This window comes from Carcharodon carcharias (genome assembly GCF_017639515.1).
Source record: "Carcharodon carcharias isolate sCarCar2 chromosome 40 unlocalized genomic scaffold, sCarCar2.pri SUPER_40_unloc_8, whole genome shotgun sequence".
Taxonomy (NCBI): Eukaryota; Metazoa; Chordata; class Chondrichthyes; order Lamniformes; family Lamnidae; genus Carcharodon; species Carcharodon carcharias.
In genome coordinates, this window is record NW_024470862.1 from 19360 (window position 1) to 40458 (window position 21099).

The 21099-nt window shown below is 55.2% G+C and overlaps 1 protein-coding gene across 1 annotated transcript in view; it reads left to right on the forward strand.

Moving 5' to 3' along the window:
- Positions 1-21099, forward strand: part of ncapd2 (non-SMC condensin I complex, subunit D2) — a gene marked incomplete at its 5' end in the record, with an annotated part of 41009 nt that overhangs the window by 17858 nt on the left and 2052 nt on the right. The window contains 2 exons of the mRNA XM_041182440.1: positions 15965-16088; positions 18848-19003. Coding sequence (XP_041038374.1) covers positions 15965-16088; positions 18848-19003 — 280 coding nt within the window. The remainder of the gene's footprint in view (positions 1-15964; positions 16089-18847; positions 19004-21099) is intronic.

The following is a 21099-nucleotide window of genomic DNA, read 5'->3' on the forward strand; positions in this document are numbered from 1 at the left end:
TGTGTGTGTGTGTCTCTCGCCCTCTGTGTGTGTGTGTGTGTGTGTGTGTGTGTGTGTGTGTGTGTCTCTCGCCCTGTGTGTGTGTGTGTGTCTCTCTCGCCCTCTGTGTGTCTGTGTGTGTCTCTCGCCCTCTGTGTGTGTGTGTGTGTCTCTCGCCCTATGTGTCTGTGTGTGTCTCTCTCGCCCTATGTGTCTGTGTGTGTCTCTCTCGCCCTATGTGTCTGTGTGTGTCTCTCTCGCCCTATGTGTCTGTGTGTGTCTCTCGCCCTCTGTGTGTGTGTGTGTGTGTGTGTGTGTGTGTGTGTGTGTGTGTGTGTCTCGCCCTGTGTGTGTGTGTATGTGTGTCTCTCGCCCTCTGTGTCTGTGTGTGTGTGTCTCTCGCCCTGTGTCTGTGTGTGTGTCCCTCGCCCTCTGTGTGTGTGTGTGTCTCTCGCCCTCTGTGTGTGTGTGTGTGTGTGTGTGTGTCTCTCTCGCCCTCTGTGTGTGTGTGTCTCTCTCGCCCTCTGTGTGTGTGTGTCTCTCTCGCCCTCTGTGTGTGTGTGTCTCTCTCGCCCTCTGTGTGTGTGTGTCTCTCTCGCCCTCTGTGTGTGTGTGTGTCTCTCTCGCCCTGTGTGTGTGTGTGTGTCTCTCTCGCCCTGTGTGTGTGTGTGTGTCTCTCTCGCCCTCTGTGTGTGTGTGAATCTCTCTCGCCCTGTGTGTGTGTGTGTGTGTGTGTGTGTGTGTGTGTCTCGCCCTCTGTGTGTGTCTCTCTCTCTCGCCCTGTGTGTGTGTGTGTGTGTGTGTCTCTCTCGCCCTCTGTGTGTGTGTGTGTGTGTGTGTGTCTCTCTCTCGCCCTGTGTGTGTGTGTGTGTGTGTATGTCTCTCTCCCCCAAGGTTGTCTTTCTCTCTCCCCCAAGGTTGTCTCTCTCTCTCCCCAAGGTTGTCTCTCTCCCCCAAGTTTGTATCTCTCTCTCTCTCTCCCCCCCAAGGTTGTCTCTCTCCCTCGCTCCCCCAATGTTGTCTCTCTCTCCCTCTCTCCCCCAATGTTGTCTCTCTCTCCCTCTCTCCCCCAATGTTGTCTCTCTCTCTCTCCCCCAATGTTGTCTCTCTCTCTCTCTCCCCCAATGTTGTCTCTCTCTCTCTCTCCCCCAATGTTGTCTCTCTCTCTCTCTCTCCCCCAATGTTGTCTCTCTCTCTCTCCCCCAATGTTGTCTCTCTCTCTCTCCCCCAATGTTGTCTCTCTCTCTCTCTCTCTCTCTCTCTCCCCCAATGTTGTCTCTCTCTCTCCCCCAATTTTGTCTCTCTCTCTCCCCCAATGTTGTCTCTCACTTTCCCCCAATGTTGTCTCTCACTTTCCCCCAATGCTGTCTCTCTCTTTCCCCCAATGTTGTCTCTCTCTCTCCCCCAATGTTGTCTCTCTCTCTCTCTCCCCCAATGTTGTCTCTCTCTCTCCCCCAAAGTTGTCTCTCTCTCTCCCCCAAAGTTGTCTCTCTCTCTCCCCCAAAGTTGTCTCTCTCTCTCCCCCAAAGTTGTCTCTCTCTCTCCCCCAAAGTTGTCTCTCTCTCTCCCCCAAAGTTGTCTCTCTCTCTCCCCCAAAGTTGTCTCTCTCTCTCCCCCAAAGTTGTCTCTCTCTCTCCCCAAAGTTGTCTCTCTCTCTCCCCAAAGTTGTCTCTCTCTCTCCCCAAAGTTGTCTCTCTCTCTCCCCCAAAGTTGTCTCTCTCTCTCCCCCAAAGTTGTCTCTCTCTCTCCCCCAAAGTTGTCTCTCTCTCTCCCCCAAAGTTGTCTCTCTCTCTCCCCCAATGTTGTCTCTCTCTCTCTCCCCCAAAGTTGTCTCTCTCTCTCCCCCAAAGTTGTCTCTCTCTCTCCCCCAAAGTTGTCTCTCTCTCTCCCCCAAAGTTGTCTCTCTCTCTCCCCCAAAGTTGTCTCTCTCTCTCCCCCAAAGTTGTCTCTCTTTCTCCCCCAAAGTTGTCTCTCTCTCTCCCCCAAAGTTGTCTCTCTCTCTCCCCCAAAGTTGTCTCTCTCTCTCCCCCAAAGTTGTCTCTCTCTCTCCCCCAAAGTTGTCTCTCTCTCTCCCCCAAAGTTGTCTCTCTCTCTCCCCCAAAGTTGTCTCTCTCTCTCCCCCAAAGTTGTCTCTCTCTCTCCCCCAAAGTTGTCTCTCTCTCTCCCCCAAAGTTGTCTCTCTCTCTCCCCCAAAGTTGTCTCTCTCTCTCCCCCAAAGTTGTCTCTCTCTCTCCCCCAAAGTTGTCTCTCTCTCTCCCCCAAAGTTGTCTCTCTCTCCCCCAAAGTTGTCTCTCTCTCCCCCAAAGTTGTCTCTCTCTCCCCCAAAGTTGTCTCTCTCTCCCCCAAAGTTGTCTCTCTCTCCCCCAAAGTTGTCTCTCTCTCCCCCAAAGTTGTCTCTCTCTCTCTCCCCCAAAGTTGACTCTCTCTCTCTCCCCCAAAGTTGTCTCTCTCTCTCCCCCAAAGTTGTCTCTCTCTCTCCCCCAAAGTTGTCTCTCTCTCTCCCCCAAAGTTGTCTCTCTCTCTCCCCCAAAGTTGTCTCTCTCTCTCCCCCAAAGTTGTCTCTCTCTCTCCCCCAAAGTTGTCTCTCTCTCTCCCCCAAAGTTGTCTCTCTCTCTCCCCCAAAGTTGTCTCTCTCTCTCCCCCAAAGTTGTCTCTCTCTCTCCCCCAAAGTTGTCTCTCTCTCTCCCCCAAAGTTGTCTCTCTCTCTCCCCCAAAGTTGTCTCTCTCTCTCCCCCAAAGTTGTCTCTCTCTCTCCCCCAAAGTTGTCTCTCTCTCTCCCCCAAAGTTGTCTCTCTCTCTCCCCCAAAGTTGTCTCTCTCTCTCCCCCAAAGTTGTCTCTCTCTCTCCCCCAAAGTTGTCTCTCTCTCTCCCCCAAAGTTGTCTCTCTCTCTCCCCCAAAGTTGTCTCTCTCTCTCCCCCAAAGTTGTCTCTCTCTCTCCCCCAAAGTTGTCTCTCTCTCTCCCCCAAAGTTGTCTCTCTCTCTCCCCCAAAGTTGTCTCTCTCTCTCCCCCAAAGTTGTCTCTCTCTCTCCCCCAAAGTTGTCTCTCTCTCTCCCCAAAGTTGTCTCTCTCTCTCCCCCAAAGTTGTCTCTCTCTCTCCCCCAAAGTTGTCTCTCTCTCTCCCCCAAAGTTGTCTCTCTCTCTCCCCCAAAGTTGTCTCTCTCTCTCCCCCAAAGTTGTCTCTCTCTCTCCCCCAAAGTTGTCTCTCTCTCTCCCCCAAAGTTGTCTCTCTCTCTCCCCCAAAGTTGTCTCTCTCTCTCTCCCCCAAAGTTGTCTCTCTCTCTCCCCCAAAGTTGTCTCTCTCTCTCCCCCAAAGTTGTCTCTCTCTCTCCCCCAAAGTTGTCTCTCTCTCTCCCCCAAAGTTGTCTCTCTCTCTCCCCCAAAGTTGTCTCTCTCTCTCCCCCAAAGTTGTCTCTCTCTCTCCCCCAAAGTTGTCTCTCTCTCTCCCCCAAAGTTGTCTCTCTCTCTCCCCCAAAGTTGTCTCTCTCTCTCCCCCAAAGTTGTCTCTCTCTCTCCCCCAAAGTTGTCTCTCTCTCTCCCCCAAAGTTGTCTCTCTCTCTCCCCCAAAGTTGTCTCTCTCTCTCCCCCAAAGTTGTCTCTCTCTCTCCCCCAAAGTTGTCTCTCTCTCTCCCCCAAAGTTGTCTCTCTCTCTCCCCCAAAGTTGTCTCTCTCTCTCCCCCAAAGTTGTCTCTCTCTCTCCCCCAAAGTTGTCTCTCTCTCTCCCCCAAAGTTGTCTCTCTCTCTCCCCCAAAGTTGTCTCTCTCTCTCCCCCAAAGTTGTCTCTCTCTCTCCCCCAAAGTTGTCTCTCTCTCTCCCCCAAAGTTGTCTCTCTCTCTCCCCCAAAGTTGTCTCTCTCTCTCCCCCAAAGTTGTCTCTCTCTCTCCCCCAAAGTTGTCTCTCTCTCTCCCCCAAAGTTGTCTCTCTCTCTCCCCCAAAGTTGTCTCTCTCTCTCCCCCAAAGTTGTCTCTCTCTCTCCCCCAAAGTTGTCTCTCTCTCTCCCCCAAAGTTGTCTCTCTCTCTCCCCCAAAGTTGTCTCTCTCTCTCCCCCAAAGTTGTCTCTCTCTCTCCCCCAAAGTTGTCTCTCTCTCTCCCCCAAAGTTGTCTCTCTCTCTCCCCCAAAGTTGTCTCTCTCTCTCCCCCAAAGTTGTCTCTCTCTCTCCCCCAAAGTTGTCTCTCTCTCTCCCCCAAAGTTGTCTCTCTCTCTCCCCCAAAGTTGTCTCTCTCTCTCCCCCAAAGTTGTCTCTCTCTCTCCCCCAAAGTTGTCTCTCTCTCTCCCCCAAAGTTGTCTCTCTCTCTCCCCCAAAGTTGTCTCTCTCTCTCCCCCAAAGTTGTCTCTCTCTCTCCCCCAAAGTTGTCGCTCTCTCTCCCCCAATGTTGTCGCTCTCTCTCCCCCAATGTTGTCGCTCTCTCTCCCCCAATGTTGTCGCTCTCTCTCCCCCAATGTTGTCGCTCTCTCTCCCCCAATGTTGTCGCTCTCTCTCCCCCAATGTTGTCGCTCTCTCTCCCCCAATGTTGTCGCTCTCTCTCCCCCAATGTTGTCGCTCTCTCTCCCCCAATGTTGTCGCTCTCTCTCCCCCAATGTTGTCGCTCTCTCTCCCCCAATGTTGTCGCTCTCTCTCCCCCAATGTTGTCGCTCTCTCTCCCCCAATGTTGTCGCTCTCTCTCCCCCAATGTTGTCGCTCTCTCTCCCCCAATGTTGTCGCTCTCTCTCCCCCAATGTTGTCTCTCTCTCTCCCCCAATGTTGTCTCTCTCTCTCCCCCAATGTTGTCTCTCTCTCTCCCCCAATGTTGTCTCTCTCTCTCCCCCAATGTTGTCTCTCTCTCTCCCCCAATGTTGTCTCTCTCTCTCCCCCAATGTTGTCTCTCTCTCTCCCCCAATGTTGTCTCTCTCTCTCCCCCAATGTTGTCTCTCTCTCTCCCCCAATGTTGTCTCTCTCTCTCCCCCAATGTTGTCTCTCTCTCTCCCCCAATGTTGTCTCTCTCTCTCCCCCAATGTTGTCTCTCTCTCTCCCCCAATGTTGTCTCTCTCTCTCCCCCAATGTTGTCTCTCTCTCTCCCCCAATGTTGTCTCTCTCTCTCCCCCAATGTTGTCTCTCTCTCTCCCCCAATGTTGTCTCTCTCTCTCCCCCAATGTTGTCTCTCTCTCTCCCCCAATGTTGTCTCTCTCTCTCCCCCAATGTTGTCTCTCTCTCTCCCCCAATGTTGTCTCTCTCTCTCCCCCAATGTTGTCTCTCTCTCTCCCCCAATGTTGTCTCTCTCTCTCCCCCAATGTTGTCTCTCTCTCTCCCCCAATGTTGTCTCTCTCTCTCCCCCAAAGTTGTCTCTCTCTCTCCCCCAAAGTTGTCTCTCTCTCTCCCCCAATGTTGTCTCTCTCTCTCCCCCAATGTTGTCTCTCCCTCTCCCCCAATGTTGTCTCTCTCTCTCTCCCCCAATGTTGTCTCTCTCTCTCTCCCCCAATGTTGTCTCTCTCTCTCTCCCCCAATGTTGTCTCTCTCTCTCTCCCCCAATGTTGTCTCTCTCTCTCTCCCCCAATGTTGTCTCTCTCTCTCTCCCCCAATGTTGTCTCTCTCTCTCTCCCCCAATGTTGTCTCTCACTCTCTCCCCCAATGTTGTCTCTCACTCTCTCCCCCAATGTTGTCTCTCTCTCCCCCAATGTTGTCTCTCTCTCTCTCCCCCAATGTTGTCTCTCTCTCTCTCCCCCAATGTTGTCTCTCTCTCTCCCCCAAAGTTGTCTCTCTCTCTCCCCAAAGTTGTCTCTCTCTCTCCCCCAAAGTTGTCTCTCTCTCTCCCCCAAAGTTGTCTCTCTCTCTCCCCCAAAGTTGTCTCTCTCTCTCCCCCAAAGTTGTCTCTCTCTCTCCCCCAAAGTTGTCTCTCTCTCTCCCCCAAAGTTGTCTCTCTCTCTCCCCCAAAGTTGTCTCTCTCTCTCCCCCAAAGTTGTCTCTCTCTCTCCCCCAAAGTTGTCTCTCTCTCTCCCCCAAAGTTGTCTCTCTCTCTCCCCCAAAGTTGTCTCTCTCTCTCCCCCAAAGTTGTCTCTCTCTCTCCCCCAAAGTTGTCTCTCTCTCTCCCCCAAAGTTGTCTCTCTCTCTCCCCCAAAGTTGTCTCTCTCTCTCCCCCAAAGTTGTCTCTCTCTCTCCCCCAAAGTTGTCTCTCTCTCTCCCCCAAAGTTGTCTCTCTCTCTCCCCCAAAGTTGTCTCTCTCTCTCCCCCAAAGTTGTCTCTCTCTCCCCCAAAGTTGTCTCTCTCTCCCCCAAAGTTGTCTCTTTCTCCCCCAAAGTTGTCTCTCTCTCCCCCAAAGTTGTCTCTCTCTCCCCCAAAGTTGTCTCTCTCTCCCCCAAAGTTGTCTCTCTCTCCCCCAAAGTTGTCTCTCTCTCCCCCAAAGTTGTCTCTCTCTCCCCCAAAGTTGTCTCTCTCTCCCCCAAAGTTGTCTCTCTCTCCCCCAAAGTTGTCTCTCTCTCCCCCAATGTTGTCTCTCTCTCCCCCAAAGTTGTCTCTCTCTCCCCCAAAGTTGTCTCTCTCTCTCCCCCAAAGTTGTCTCTCTCTCTCCCCCAAAGTTGTCTCTCTCTCTCCCCCAAAGTTGTCTCTCTCTCTCCCCCAAAGTTGTCTCTCTCTCTCCCCCAAAGTTGTCTCTCTCTCTCCCCCAAAGTTGTCTCTCTCTCTCCCCCAAAGTTGTCTCTCTCTCTCCCCCAAAGTTGTCTCTCTCTCTCCCCCAAAGTTGTCTCTCTCTCTCCCCCAAAGTTGTCTCTCTCTCTCCCCCAAAGTTGTCTCTCTCTCTCCCCCAAAGTTGTCTCTCTCTCTCCCCCAAAGTTGTCTCTCTCTCTCCCCCAAAGTTGTCTCTCTCTCTCCCCCAAAGTTGTCTCTCTCTCTCCCCCAAAGTTGTCTCTCTCTCTCCCCCAAAGTTGTCTCTCTCTCTCCCCCAAAGTTGTCTCTCTCTCTCCCCCAAAGTTGTCTCTCTCTCTCCCCCAAAGTTGTCTCTCTCTCTCCCCCAAAGTTGTCTCTCTCTCTCCCCCAAAGTTGTCTCTCTCTCTCCCCCAAAGTTGTCTCTCTCTCTCCCCCAAAGTTGTCTCTCTCTCTCCCCCAAAGTTGTCTCTCTCTCTCCCCCAAAGTTGTCTCTCTCTCTCCCCCAAAGTTGTCTCTCTCTCTCCCCCAAAGTTGTCTCTCTCTCTCCCCCAAAGTTGTCTCTCTCTCTCCCCCAAAGTTGTCTCTCTCTCTCCCCCAATGTTGTCGCTCTCTCTCCCCCAATGTTGTCGCTCTCTCTCCCCCAATGTTGTCGCTCTCTCTCCCCCAATGTTGTCGCTCTCTCTCCCCCAATGTTGTCGCTCTCTCTCCCCCAATGTTGTCGCTCTCTCTCCCCCAATGTTGTCGCTCTCTCTCCCCCAATGTTGTCGCTCTCTCTCCCCCAATGTTGTCGCTCTCTCTCCCCCAATGTTGTCGCTCTCTCTCCCCCAATGTTGTCGCTCTCTCTCCCCCAATGTTGTCGCTCTCTCTCCCCCAATGTTGTCGCTCTCTCTCCCCCAATGTTGTCGCTCTCTCTCCCCCAATGTTGTCGCTCTCTCTCCCCCAATGTTGTCGCTCTCTCTCCCCCAATGTTGTCGCTCTCTCTCCCCCAATGTTGTCGCTCTCTCTCCCCCAATGTTGTCTCTCTCTCCCCCAATGTTGTCTCTCTCTCTCCCCCAATGTTGTCTCTCTCTCTCCCCCAATGTTGTCTCTCTCTCTCCCCCAATGTTGTCTCTCTCTCTCCCCCAATGTTGTCTCTCTCTCTCCCCCAATGTTGTCTCTCTCTCTCCCCCAATGTTGTCTCTCTCTCTCCCCCAATGTTGTCTCTCTCTCTCCCCCAATGTTGTCTCTCTCTCTCCCCCAATGTTGTCTCTCTCTCTCCCCCAATGTTGTCTCTCTCTCTCCCCCAATGTTGTCTCTCTCTCTCCCCCAATGTTGTCTCTCTCTCTCCCCCAATGTTGTCTCTCTCTCTCCCCCAATGTTGTCTCTCTCTCTCCCCCAATGTTGTCTCTCTCTCTCCCCCAATGTTGTCTCTCTCTCTCCCCCAATGTTGTCTCTCCCTCTCCCCCAATGTTGTCTCTCTCTCTCCCCCAATGTTGTCTCTCTCTCTCCCCCAATGTTGTCTCTCTCTCTCCCCCAATGTTGTCTCTCTCTCTCCCCCAATGTTGTCTCTCTCTCTCCCCCAATGTTGTCTCTCTCTCTCCCCCAAAGTTGTCTCTCTCTCTCCCCCAAAGTTGTCTCTCTCTCTCCCCCAAAGTTGTCTCTCTCTCTCCCCCAAAGTTGTCTCTCTCTCTCCCCCAAAGTTGTCTCTCTCTCTCCCCCAAAGTTGTCTCTCTCTCTCTCCCCCAAAGTTGTCTCTCTCTCTCCCCCAAAGTTGTCTCTCTCTCTCCCCCAAAGTTGTCTCTCTCTCTCCCCCAAAGTTGTCTCTCTCTCTCCCCCAAAGTTGTCTCTCTCTCTCCCCCAAAGTTGTCTCTCCCTCTCCCCCAAAGTTGTCTCTCTCTCTCCCCCAAAGTTGTCTCTCTCTCTCCCCCAAAGTTGTCTCTCTCTCTCTCCCCCAAAGTTGTCTCTCTCCCTCCCCCAAAGTTGTCTCTCTCTCTCCCCCAAAGTTGTCTCTCTCTCTCCCCCAAAGTTGTCTCTCTCTCTCCCCCAAAGTTGTCTCTCTCTCTCCCCCAAAGTTGTCTCTCTCTCTCCCCCAAAGTTGTCTCTCTCTCTCCCCCAAAGTTGTCTCTCTCTCTCCCCCAAAGTTGTCTCTCTCTCTCCCCCAAAGTTGTCTCTCTCTCTCCCCCAAAGTTGTCTCTCTCTCTCCCCCAAAGTTGTCTCTCTCTCTCCCCCAAAGTTGTCTCTCTCTCTCCCCCAAAGTTGTCTCTCTCTCTCCCCCAAAGTTGTCTCTCTCTCTCCCCCAAAGTTGTCTCTCTCTCTCCCCCAAAGTTGTCTCTCTCTCTCCCCCAAAGTTGTCTCTCTCTCTCCCCCAAAGTTGTCTCTCTCTCTCCCCCAAAGTTGTCGCTCTCTCTCCCCCAAAGTTGTCGCTCTCTCTCCCCCAAAGTTGTCGCTCTCTCTCCCCCAAAGTTGTCGCTCTCTCTCCCCCAAAGTTGTCGCTCTCTCTCCCCCAAAGTTGTCGCTCTCTCTCCCCCAATGTTGTCGCTCTCTCTCCCCCAATGTTGTCGCTCTCTCTCCCCCAATGTTGTCGCTCTCTCTCCCCCAATGTTGTCGCTCTCTCTCCCCCAATGTTGTCGCTCTCTCTCCCCCAATGTTGTCGCTCTCTCTCCCCCAATGTTGTCGCTCTCTCTCCCCCAATGTTGTCGCTCTCTCTCCCCCAATGTTGTCGCTCTCTCTCCCCCAATGTTGTCGCTCTCTCTCCCCCAATGTTGTCGCTCTCTCTCCCCCAATGTTGTCGCTCTCTCTCCCCCAATGTTGTCGCTCTCTCTCCCCCAATGTTGTCGCTCTCTCTCCCCCAATGTTGTCGCTCTCTCTCCCCCAATGTTGTCGCTCTCTCTCCCCCAATGTTGTCGCTCTCTCTCCCCCAATGTTGTCGCTCTCTCTCCCCCAATGTTGTCTCTCTCTCTCCCCCAATGTTGTCTCTCTCTCTCCCCCAATGTTGTCTCTCTCTCTCCCCCAATGTTGTCTCTCTCTCTCCCCCAATGTTGTCTCTCTCTCTCCCCCAATGTTGTCTCTCTCTCTCCCCCAATGTTGTCTCTCTCTCTCCCCCAATGTTGTCTCTCTCTCTCCCCCAATGTTGTCTCTCTCTCTCCCCCAATGTTGTCTCTCTCTCTCCCCCAATGTTGTCTCTCTCTCTCCCCCAATGTTGTCTCTCTCTCTCCCCCAATGTTGTCTCTCTCTCTCCCCCAATGTTGTCTCTCTCTCTCCCCCAATGTTGTCTCTCTCTCTCCCCCAATGTTGTCTCTCTCTCTCCCCCAATGTTGTCTCTCTCTCTCCCCCAATGTTGTCTCTCTCTCTCCCCCAATGTTGTCTCTCTCTCTCCCCCAATGTTGTCTCTCTCTCTCCCCCAATGTTGTCTCTCTCTCTCCCCCAATGTTGTCTCTCTCTCTCCCCCAATGTTGTCTCTCTCTCTCCCCCAATGTTGTCTCTCTCTCTCCCCCAATGTTGTCTCTCTCTCTCCCCCAATGTTGTCTCTCTCTCTCCCCCAATGTTGTCTCTCTCTCTCCCCCAATGTTGTCTCTCTCTCTCCCCCAATGTTGTCTCTCTCTCTCCCCCAATGTTGTCTCTCTCTCTCCCCCAATGTTGTCTCTCTCTCTCCCCCAATGTTGTCTCTCTCTCTCCCCCAATGTTGTCTCTCTCTCTCCCCCAATGTTGTCTCTCTCTCTCCCCCAATGTTGTCTCTCTCTCTCCCCCAATGTTGTCTCTCTCTCTCCCCCAATGTTGTCTCTCTCTCTCCCCCAATGTTGTCTCTCTCTCTCCCCCAATGTTGTCTCTCTCTCTCCCCCAATGTTGTCTCTCTCTCTCCCCCAATGTTGTCTCTCTCTCTCCCCCAATGTTGTCTCTCTCTCTCCCCCAATGTTGTCTCTCTCTCTCCCCCAATGTTGTCTCTCTCTCTCCCCCAATGTTGTCTCTCTCTCTCCCCCAATGTTGTCTCTCTCTCTCCCCCAATGTTGTCTCTCTCTCTCCCCCAATGTTGTCTCTCTCTCTCCCCCAATGTTGTCTCTCTCTCTCCCCCAATGTTGTCTCTCTCTCTCCCCCAATGTTGTCTCTCTCTCTCCCCCAATGTTGTCTCTCTCTCTCCCCCAATGTTGTCTCTCTCTCTCCCCCAATGTTGTCTCTCTCTCTCCCCCAATGTTGTCTCTCTCTCTCCCCCAATGTTGTCTCTCTCTCTCCCCCAATGTTGTCTCTCTCTCTCCCCCAATGTTGTCTCTCTCTCTCCCCCAATGTTGTCTCTCTCTCTCCCCCAATGTTGTCTCTCTCTCTCCCCCAATGTTGTCTCTCTCTCTCCCCCAATGTTGTCTCTCTCTCTCCCCCAATGTTGTCTCTCTCTCTCCCCCAATGTTGTCTCTCTCTCTCCCCCAATGTTGTCTCTCTCTCTCCCCCAAAGTTGTCTCTCTCTCTCCCCCAAAGTTGTCTCTCTCTCTCCCCCAAAGTTGTCTCTCTCTCTCCCCCAAAGTTGTCTCTCTCTCTCCCCCAAAGTTGTCTCTCTCTCTCCCCCAAAGTTGTCTCTCTCTCCCCCAAAGTTGTCTCTCTCTCCCCCAAAGTTGTCTCTCTCTCCCCCAAAGTTGTCTCTCTCTCCCCCAAAGTTGTCTCTCTCTCCCCCAAAGTTGTCTCTCTCTCCCCCAAAGTTGTCTCTCTCTCCCCCAAAGTTGTCTCTCTCTCCCCCAAAGTTGTCTCTCTCTCTCCCCCAAAGTTGTCTCTCTCTCCCCCAAAGTTGTCTCTCTCTCCCCCAAAGTTGTCTCTCTCTCCCCCAAAGTTGTCTCTCTCTCCCCCAAAGTTGTCTCTCTCTCCCCCAAAGTTGTCTCTCTCTCTCCCCCAAAGTTGTCTCTCTCTCCCCCAAAGTTGTCTCTCTCTCCCCCAAAGTTGTCTCTCTCTCCCCCAAAGTTGTCTCTCTCTCTCTCCCCCAAAGTTGTCTCTCTCTCTCCCCCAGTGTTGTCTCTCTCTCTCCCCCAGTGTTGTCTCTCTCTCTCCCCCAGTGTTGTCTCTCTCTCTCCCCCAGTGTTGTCTCTCTCTCTCTCCCCCAGTGTTGTCTCTCTCTCTCCCCCCAGTGTTGTCTCTCTCTCTCCCCCAGTGTTGTCTCTCTCTCTCCCCCAGTGTTGTCTCTCTCTCTCCCCCAGTGTTGTCTCTCTCTCTCCCCCAGTGTTGTCTCTCTCTCTCCCCCAGTGTTGTCTCTCTCTCTCCCCCAGTGTTGTCTCTCTCTCTCCCCCAGTGTTGTCTCTCTCTCTCCCCCAGTGTTGTCTCTCTCTCTCCCCCAGTGTTGTCTCTCTCTCTCCCCCAGTGTTGTCTCTCTCTCTCCCCCAGTGTTGTCTCTCTCTCTCCCCCAGTGTTGTCTCTCTCTCTCCCCCAGTGTTGTCTCTCTCTCTCCCCCAGTGTTGTCTCTCTCTCTCCCCCAGTGTTGTCTCTCTCTCTCCCCCAGTGTTGTCTCTCTCTCTCCCCCAGTGTTGTCTCTCTCTCTCCCCCAGTGTTGTCTCTCTCTCTCCCCCAGTGTTGTCTCTCTCTCTCCCCCAGTGTTGTCTCTCTCTCTCCCCCAGTGTTGTCTCTCTCTCTCCCCCAGTGTTGTCTCTCTCTCTCCCCCAGTGTTGTCTCTCTCTCTCCCCCAGTGTTGTCTCTCTCTCTCCCCCAGTGTTGTCTCTCTCTCTCCCCCAGTGTTGTCTCTCTCTCTCCCCCAGTGTTGTCTCTCTCTCTCCCCCAGTGTTGTCTCTCTCTCTCCCCCAGTGTTGTCTCTCTCTCTCCCCCAGTGTTGTCTCTCTCTCTCCCCCAGTGTTGTCTCTCTCTCTCCCCCAGTGTTGTCTCTCTCTCTCCCCCAGTGTTGTCTCTCTCTCTCCCCCAGTGTTGTCTCTCTCTCTCCCCCAGTGTTGTCTCTCTCTCTCCCCCAGTGTTGTCTCTCTCTCTCCCCCAGTGTTGTCTCTCTCTCTCCCCCAGTGTTGTCTCTCTCTCTCCCCCAGTGTTGTCTCTCTCTCTCCCCCAGTGTTGTCTCTCTCTCTCCCCCAGTGTTGTCTCTCTCTCTCCCCCAGTGTTGTCTCTCTCTCTCCCCCAGTGTTGTCTCTCTCTCTCCCCCAGTGTTGTCTCTCTCTCTCCCCCAGTGTTGTCTCTCTCTCTCCCCCAGTGTTGTCTCTCTCTCTCCCCCAGTGTTGTCTCTCTCTCTCCCCCAGTGTTGTCTCTCTCTCTCCCCCAGTGTTGTCTCTCTCTCTCCCCCAGTGTTGTCTCTCTCTCTCCCCCAGTGTTGTCTCTCTCTCTCCCCCAGTGTTGTCTCTCTCTCTCCCCCAGTGTTGTCTCTCTCTCTCCCCCAGTGTTGTCTCTCTCTCTCCCCCAGTGTTGTCTCTCTCTCTCCCCCAGTGTTGTCTCTCTCTCTCCCCCAGTGTTGTCTCTCTCTCTCCCCCAGTGTTGTCTCTCTCTCTCCCCCAGTGTTGTCTCTCTCTCTCCCCCAGTGTTGTCTCTCTCTCTCCCCCAGTGTTGTCTCTCTCTCTCCCCCAGTGTTGTCTCTCTCTCTCCCCCAGTGTTGTCTCTCTCTCTCCCCCAGTGTTGTCTCTCTCTCTCCCCCAGTGTTGTCTCTCTCTCTCCCCCAGTGTTGTCTCTCTCTCTCCCCCAGTGTTGTCTCTCTCTCTCCCCCAGTGTTGTCTCTCTCTCTCCCCCAGTGTTGTCTCTCTCTCTCCCCCAGTGTTGTCTCTCTCTCTCCCCCAGTGTTGTCTCTCTCTCTCCCCCAGTGTTGTCTCTCTCTCTCCCCCAGTGTTGTCTCTCTCTCTCCCCCAGTGTTGTCTCTCTCTCTCCCCCAATGTTGTCTTTCTCTCTCCCCCAATGTTGTCTTTCTCTCTCCCCCAATGTTGTCTTTCTCTCTCCCCCAATGTTGTCTTTCTCTCTCCCCCAATGTTGTCTTTCTCTCTCCCCCAATGTTGTCTTTCTCTCTCCCCCAATGTTGTCTTTCTCTCACCCCCAATGTTGTCTTTCTCTCACCCCCAATGTTGTCTTTCTCTCACCCCCAATGTTGTCTTTCTCTCACCCCCAATGTTGTCTTTCTCTCACCCCCAATGTTGTCTTTCTCTCTCCCCCAATGTTGTCTCTCTCACCCCCCCAATGTTGTCTCTCTCACCCCCCCAATGTTGTCTCTCTCACCCCCCCAATGTTGTCTCTCTCTCCCCCCCAATGTTGTCTCTCTCTCCCCCCCAATGTTGTCTCTCTCTCTCCCCCAATGTTGTCTCTCCCTCTCTCCCCCAATGTTGTCTCTCCCTCTCTCCCCCAATGTTGTCTCTCCCTCTCTCCCCCAATGTTCTCTCTCCCTCCCTCCCCCAATGTTCTCTCTCTCTCTCTTCCCCCAATGTTCTCTCTCCCTCTCTCCCCTCTAACGTCTCTCTCTCGCCCTCTAACATCTCTCTCTCTCCGTGACGTCTCTCTCGCCCTCTAATGTCTCTCTCTCTCTCTCTCTCCCTCCCTCTCGCCCTCTATCGTCTCTCTCTCTCTTGCCCGCTAATGTCTCTCTCTCTCTTTCTCCCTCTCGCCCTCTGACCTCTTTCTCTCTCTCTCTCTCTGTCCCTCTCCCCCTCTAATGTCTCTCTCTCGCCCTCTAACGTCTCTCTCTCTCGCCCTCTAACGTCTCTCTCTCTCTCTCTCGCCCTCTAACGTCTCTCTCTCTCTCTCTCTTGCCCTCTAACCTCTCTCTCTCTCTCGCCCTCTAACGTCTCTCTCTCTCGCCCTCTAACGTCTCTCTCTCTCGCCCTCTAACGTCTCTCTCTCTCTCGCCCTCTAACGTCTCTCTCTCTCTCGCCCTCTAACGTCTCTCTCTCTCTCGCCTTCTAACGTCTCTCTCTCTCGCCCTCTAACGTCTCTCTCCCTCGCCCTCTAACGTCTCTCTCTCTCTCGCCCTCTAACGTCTCTCTCTCTCTCTCGCCCTCTAACGTCTCTCTCTCTCGCCCTCTGACGTTTCTCTCTCTCTCGCCCCCTAACGTCTCTCTCTCTCGCCCTCTAACGTCTCTCTCTCTCGCCCTCTAATGTCTCTCTCTCTCTCGCCCTCTAATGTCTCTCTCTCTCTCGCCCTCTAATGTCTCTCTCTCTCGCCCTCTAATGTCTCTCTCTCTCTCGCCCTCTAATGTCTCTCTCTCTCTCGCCCTCTAACGTCTCTCTCTCTCTCGCCCTCTAACGTCTCTCTCTCGCCCTCTAACATCTCTCTCTCTCTCTCGCCCTCTAACGTCTCTCTCTCTCTCGCCCTCTAACGTCTCTCTCTCTCTCGCCCTCTAACGTCTCTCTCTCTCTCGCCCTCTAACGTCTCTCTCTCTCTCGCCCTCTAACGTCTCTCTCTCTCTCGCCCTCTAACGTCTCTCTCTCTCTCGCCCTCTAACGTCTCTCTCTCTCTCTCGCCCTCTAACGTCTCTCTCTCTCTCGCCCTCTAACGTCTCTCTCTCTCGCCTTCTAACGTCTCTCTCTCTCTCGCCCTCTAACGTCTCTCTCTCGCCCTCTAACGTCTCTCTCTCTCTCGCCCTCTAACGTCTCTCTCTCTCTCGCCCTCTAACGTCTCTCTCTCTCTCGCCCTCTAACGTCTCTCTCTCTCTCGCCCTCTAACGTCTCTCTCTCTCTCGCCCTCTAACGTCTCTCTCTCTCTCGCCCTCTAACGTCTCTCTCTCTCTCGCCCCTCTAACGTCTCTCTCTCTCTCGCCCTCTAACGTCTCTCTCTCTCTCGCCCTCTAACATCTCTCTCTCTCTCGCCCTCTAACGTCTCTCTCTCTCTCGCCCTCTAACGTCTCTCTCTCTCTCGCCCTCTAACGTCTCTCTCTCTCTCGCCCTCTAACGTCTCTCTCTCTCGCCCTCTAACGTCTCTCTCTCTCGCCTTCTAACGTCTCTCTCTCTCTCGCCCTCTAACGTCTCTCTCTCTCTCGCCCTCTAACGTCTCTCTCTCTCTCGCCCTCTAACGTCTCTCTCTCTCTCGCCCTCTAACGTCTCTCTCTCTCGCCCTCTAACGTCTCTCTCTCTCGCCCTCTAACGTCTCTCTCTCTCGCCCTCTAACGTCTCTCTCTCTCGCCCTCTAACGTCTCTCTCTCTCGCCCTCTAACGTCTCTCTCTCTCGCCCTCTAACGTCTCTCTCTCTCGCCCTCTAACGTCTCTCTCTCTCGCCCTCTAACGTCTCTCTCTCTCTCGCCCTCTAACGTCTCTCTCTCTCTCGCCCTCTAATGTCTCTCTCTCTCTTTCCCTCTCGCCCTCTGACCTCGCTTTGTCTCTCGCCCTCTTGCCGTCTGGTGTCTCTCTTTCCCTCTCCCTCACCCTCGCCCCCTCACCCTCACCCCCCCCTCCCCTTCCTCCTCTCTTGCTGTCTAACACCTCGCCCTCCCTTTACCCACCCACTCTGTGCAGGTCCTTGTCGATGAGTTTGAGCAGCGTCTCACTCGCTGTCACAATCGTGGTTTCGAGGAGGGGGACATGGACGCGGACCCAGCGCCCCCACCTCCAGAGGCCAAGGGCCTGGCCAGAGCAGCCGGTAAGTGTGAACGGTGCGGCTATCCGTCAGCACTGACCCTCCGACAGTGCGGCTCTCCCTCAGTACTGACCCTCCGACAGTGCTCCGCACCCTCAGTACTGACCCTCCGACAGTGCGGCGCTCCCTCAGCACTGACCCTCCGACAGTGCGGCTCTCCCTCAGTACTGACCCTCCGACAGTGCTCCGCACCCTCAGCACTGACCCTCCGACAGTGCGGCGCTCCCTCAGCACTGACCCTCCGACAGTGCGGCTCTCCCTCAGTACTGACCCTCCGACAGTGCTCCGCACCCTCAGTACTGACCCTCCGACAGTGCGGCGCTCCCTCAGTACTGACCCTCCGACAGTGCGGCTCTCCCTCAGTACTGACCCTCCGACAGTGCTCCGCACCCTCAGTACTGACCCTCCGACAGTGCGGCGCTCCCTCAGTACTGACCCTCCGACAGTGCGGCGCTCCCTCAGTACTGACCCTCCGACAGTGCGGCTCTCCCTCAGTACTGACCCTCCGACAGTGCTCCGCACCCTCAGCACTGACCCTCCGACAGTGCGGCGCTCCCTCAGCACTGACCCTCCGACAGTGCGGCGCTCCCTCAGCACTGACCCTCCGACAGTGCGGCGCTCCCTCAGCACTGACCCTCCGACAGTGCGGCGCTCCCTCAGCACTGACCCTCCGACAGTGCGGCGCTCCCTCAGCACTGACCCTCCGACAGTGCGGCGCTCCCTCAGCACTGACCCTCCGACAGTGCGGCGCTCCCTCAGCACTGACCCTCCGACAGTGCGGCGCTCCCTCAGCACTGACCCTCCGACAGTGCGGCGCTCCCTCAGCACTGACCCCTCCGACAGTGCGGCGCTCCCTCAGCACTGACCCTCCGACAGTGCGGCGCTCCCTCAGCACTGACCCTCCGACAGTGCGGCGCTCCCTCAGCACTGACCCTCCGACAGTGCGGCGCTCCCTCAGCACTGACCCTCCGACAGTGCGGCGCTCCCTCAGCACTGACCCTCCGACAGTGCGGCGCTCCCTCAGCACTGACCCTCCGACAGTGCGGCGCTCCCTCAGCACTGACCCTCCGACAGTGCGGCGCTCCCTCAGCACTGACCCTCCGACAGTGCGGCGCTCCCTCAGCACTGACCCTCCGACAGTGCGGCGCTCCCTCAGCACTGACCCTCCGACAGTGCGGCGCTCCCTCAGCACTGACCCTCCGACAGTGCGGCGCTCCCTCAGCACTGACCCTCCGACAGTGCGGCGCTCCCTCAGCACTGACCCTCCGACAGTGCGGCGCTCCCTCAGCACTGACCCTCCGACAGTGCGGCGCTCCCTCAGCACTGACCCTCCGACAGTGCGGCGCTCCCTCAGCACTGACCCTCCGACAGTGCGGCGCTCCCTCAGCACTGACCCTCCGACAGTGCGGCGCTCCCTCAGCACTGACCCTCCGACAGTGCGGCGCTCCCTCAGCACTGACCCTCCGACAGTGCGGCGCTCCCTCAGCACTGACCCTCCGACAGTGCGGCGCTCCCTCAGCACTGACCCTCCGACAGTACACTACAGGGAACAACTTTATTCCCAGTTTGCTGGCCGGAATAGGAAGGTTACTCAATGCCGGCTTCCAGGAACAGACAGACCCTGATCTTATTCAGTCACGGGACGTGGGCCTCGCTGGCTGGGCCCAGCGTTTAGTGCCCGTCCCTAATTGCCCCCTTGAGAAGGTAGGGGTGAGCTGCCTTCTTGAGGCGCTGCAGTCCCCGTGTGGTGTAGGTACTCCCACAGCGCTGTTAGGGAGGGAGTTCCAGGATTTTGTCCCGTGTGGTGTAGGTACACCCACGGCGCTGTTAGGGAGGGAGTTCCAGGATTTTGTCCCGTGTGGTGTAGGTACACCCACGGCGCTGTTAGGGAGGGAGTTCCAGGATTTTTTCCATGTGGTGTAGGTACACCCAAGGTGCTGTTAGGGAGGGAGTTCCAGGATTTTGTCCGTGTGGTGTAGGTATACCCACAGCGCTGTTAGGGAGGGAGTTCCAGGATTTTGTCCCATGTGGTGTAGGTACCCCATGGCGCTGTTAGGGAGGGAGTTCCAGGATTTTGTCCTGTTTGGTGTAGGTACACCCACGGCGCTGTTAGGGAGGGAGTTCCAGGATTTTGTCCCATGTGGTGTAGGTACACCCACAGCGCTGTTAGGGAGGGAGTTCCAGGAGTTTGTCCGTGTGGTGTAGGTACACCCACGGTGCTGTTAGGGAGGGAGTTCCAGGATTTTGTCCCATGTGGTGTAGGTACACCCACGGCGCTGTTAGGGAGGGAGTTCCAGGATTTTGTCCCATGTGGTGTAGGTACACCCACGGCGCTGTTAGGGAGGGAGTTCCAGGAGTTTGTCCGTGTGGTGTAGGTACACCCACGGTGCTGTTAGGGAGGGAGTTCCAGGATTTTGTCCCGTGTGGTGTAGGTACACCCACGGCGCAGTTAGGGAGGGAGTTCCAGGATTTTGTCCGTGTGGTGTAGGTACTCCCACGGTGCTGTTAGGGAGGGAGTTCCAGGATTTTGTCCCGTGTGGTGTAGGTACACCCACAGCGCAGTTAGGGAGGGAGTTCCAGGATTGCGACGGTGAAGGAACGGCCGATACAAAATCCCTACCCCTGCCCAGTTTTGCCCCCCACCCCGCCAAAGGCATGTGAGGGGACCACACGAGACAAGCGCTTCCTCAAGCTGAGCCCTAACTAACTGAGTTCCTCCTCCTCCTCCTTTCCCCCCCCCCACCCCCCAACCCTCTCTCCAGCTAAGAAGACAGCCAGAAGGCCCGTCCAGACCCAGGGAGCCGAGCTGGTCACTCCCAGGGTGACCAGGCATCGTCGGCAGCCCCGCAGGACCTGCATCACCTTCTCCAGCGATGAAACATCAGAGGAGGAGGAGGAGGAGGAGGAGAGCGAGGAAGGTGAGTGAGTCAGCCCCACGTGAAGGCAGTGCCCGGAAGGCAGAAGACCGAGCTGTTCTCGCATTTGGGGGCGGCTGGTTATTCCCCCAAGGGGTATTGTTGGCGGTCCTTCCCCATTTCAGACTCCACCCCTGTCCACCTGCTCTCTCTCTCGTGTATGATCACTCTGCCTCTCGCACACTCTCCTTCCTCTCTCTCTCTATCTCTTTCTCTCTTGCAAACATTTTCTCTCTGTCTCTCTCTCTCTCTCTCTCTCTTTTTCTCTCTGGCACACACGCTCTCTCTTTCTGACACAGTCTCTCTCTGACATGCTCTCTCTCTCTCTCTCTCTCTCTCTCTCTGGCACATGTGCTCTCTCTCTCTCTCTCTCTCTCTGGCACATGTGCTCTCTCTCTCTCTCTGGCACGCAAGCTCTCTCTCTCTTTCTCTTTCTCTCCGGCACATTCTCTCTCTCTCTCTCTCTCTCTCTGGCACATGTGCTCTCTCTCTCTCTCTCTCTCTCTGGCACATGCGCTCTCTCTCTCTCTCTCTGGCACATGTGCTCTCTCTCTCTCTCTCTCTGGCACGCAAGCTCTCTCTCTCTTTCTCTTTCTCTTTCTCTCCGGCACATTCTCTCTCTCTCTCTGGTACACATGCTCTCTCTCTGGCATGCACGCGCTCTCTCTGGCACATGCGCTTTGCCTCCGTCTGTCTCTCTCTCTCTGTGGCACATGCACTTTCGTGCTCTCTCTCTATCTTTCTGGCACATGTGCTCTCTCTCTCTCTCTCTGTCTCTCTCTCTGGCACATGTGCTCTCTCTCTCTTTTTCTCTCTCTCAGGCACATGTGCTCTCTCTCTCTTTTTCTCTCTCTCAGGCACATTCTCATTCTCTCTCTCTCTCTCTTTCTCTCTGGCACACACGCTCTCTTTCTCTCTGGCACGCGCTCTCTTTCTCTCTCTCTGGCACGCGCTCTCTTTCTCTCTCTCTGGCACGCGCTCTCTTTCTCTCTCTCTCTCTCTGGCACGCGCTCTCTTTCTCTCTCTGGCACGCGCTCTCTTTCTCTCTCTCTGGCACGCGCTCTCTTCCTCTCTCTCTGGCACGCGCTCTCTCTCTCTCTGGCACGCGCTCTCTTTCTCTCTCTCTGGCACGCGCTCTCTTTCTCTCTCTCTCTCTCTGGCACGCGCTCTCTTTCTCTCTCTGGCACGCGCTCTCTTTCTCTCTCTCTGGCACGCGCTCTCTTTCTCTCTCTGGCACGCGCTCTCTTTCTCTCTCTCTGGCACGCGCTCTCTTTCTCTCTCTCTGGCACGCGCTCTCTTTCTCTCTCTCTGGCACGCGCTCTCTTTCTCTCTCTCTGGCACGCGCTCTCTTTCTCTCTCTCTGGCACGCGCTCTCTTTCTCTCTCTCTGGCACGCGCTCTCTTTCTCTCTCTCTGGCACGCGCTCTCTTTCTCTCTCTCTGGCACGCGCTCTCTTTCTCTCTCTCTGGCACGCGCTCTCTTTCTCTCTCTCTGGCACGCGCTCTCTTTCTCTCTCTCTGGCACGCGCTCTCTTTCTCTCTCTCTGGCACGCGCTCTCTTTCTCTCTCTCTGGCACGCGCTCTCTTTCTCTCTCTCTGGCACGCGCTCTCTTTCTCTCTCTCTGGCACGCGCTCTCTTTCTCTCTCTCTGGCACGCGCTCTCTTTCTCTCTCTCTGGCACGCGCTCTCTTTCTCTCTCTCTGGCACGCGCTCTCTTTCTCTCTCTCTGGCACGCGCTCTCTTTCTCTCTCTCTGGCACGCGCTCTCTTTCTCTCTCTCTGGCACGCGCTCTCTTTCTCTCTGGCACGCGCTCTCTTTCTCTCTGGCACGCGCTCTCTTTCTCTCTGGCACGCGCTCTCTTTCTCTCTGGCACGCGCTCTCTTTCTCTCTGGCACGCGCTCTCTTTCTCTCTCTCTGGCACATGCGCTTTCGCTGGCTCTCTCTGGCACGCGATCTCTTTTTCTTTCTCTCTGCACATGAGCTCTCTCTCTGGTACATGCGCTCCCTCTCCCCCTCTCTCTCTGGCACATGCGCTCTCTCACTCTCTGGCACATGCACGCTATCTCTCTATCTGGCACATGTGTGCTTTCTCTCTGGCACG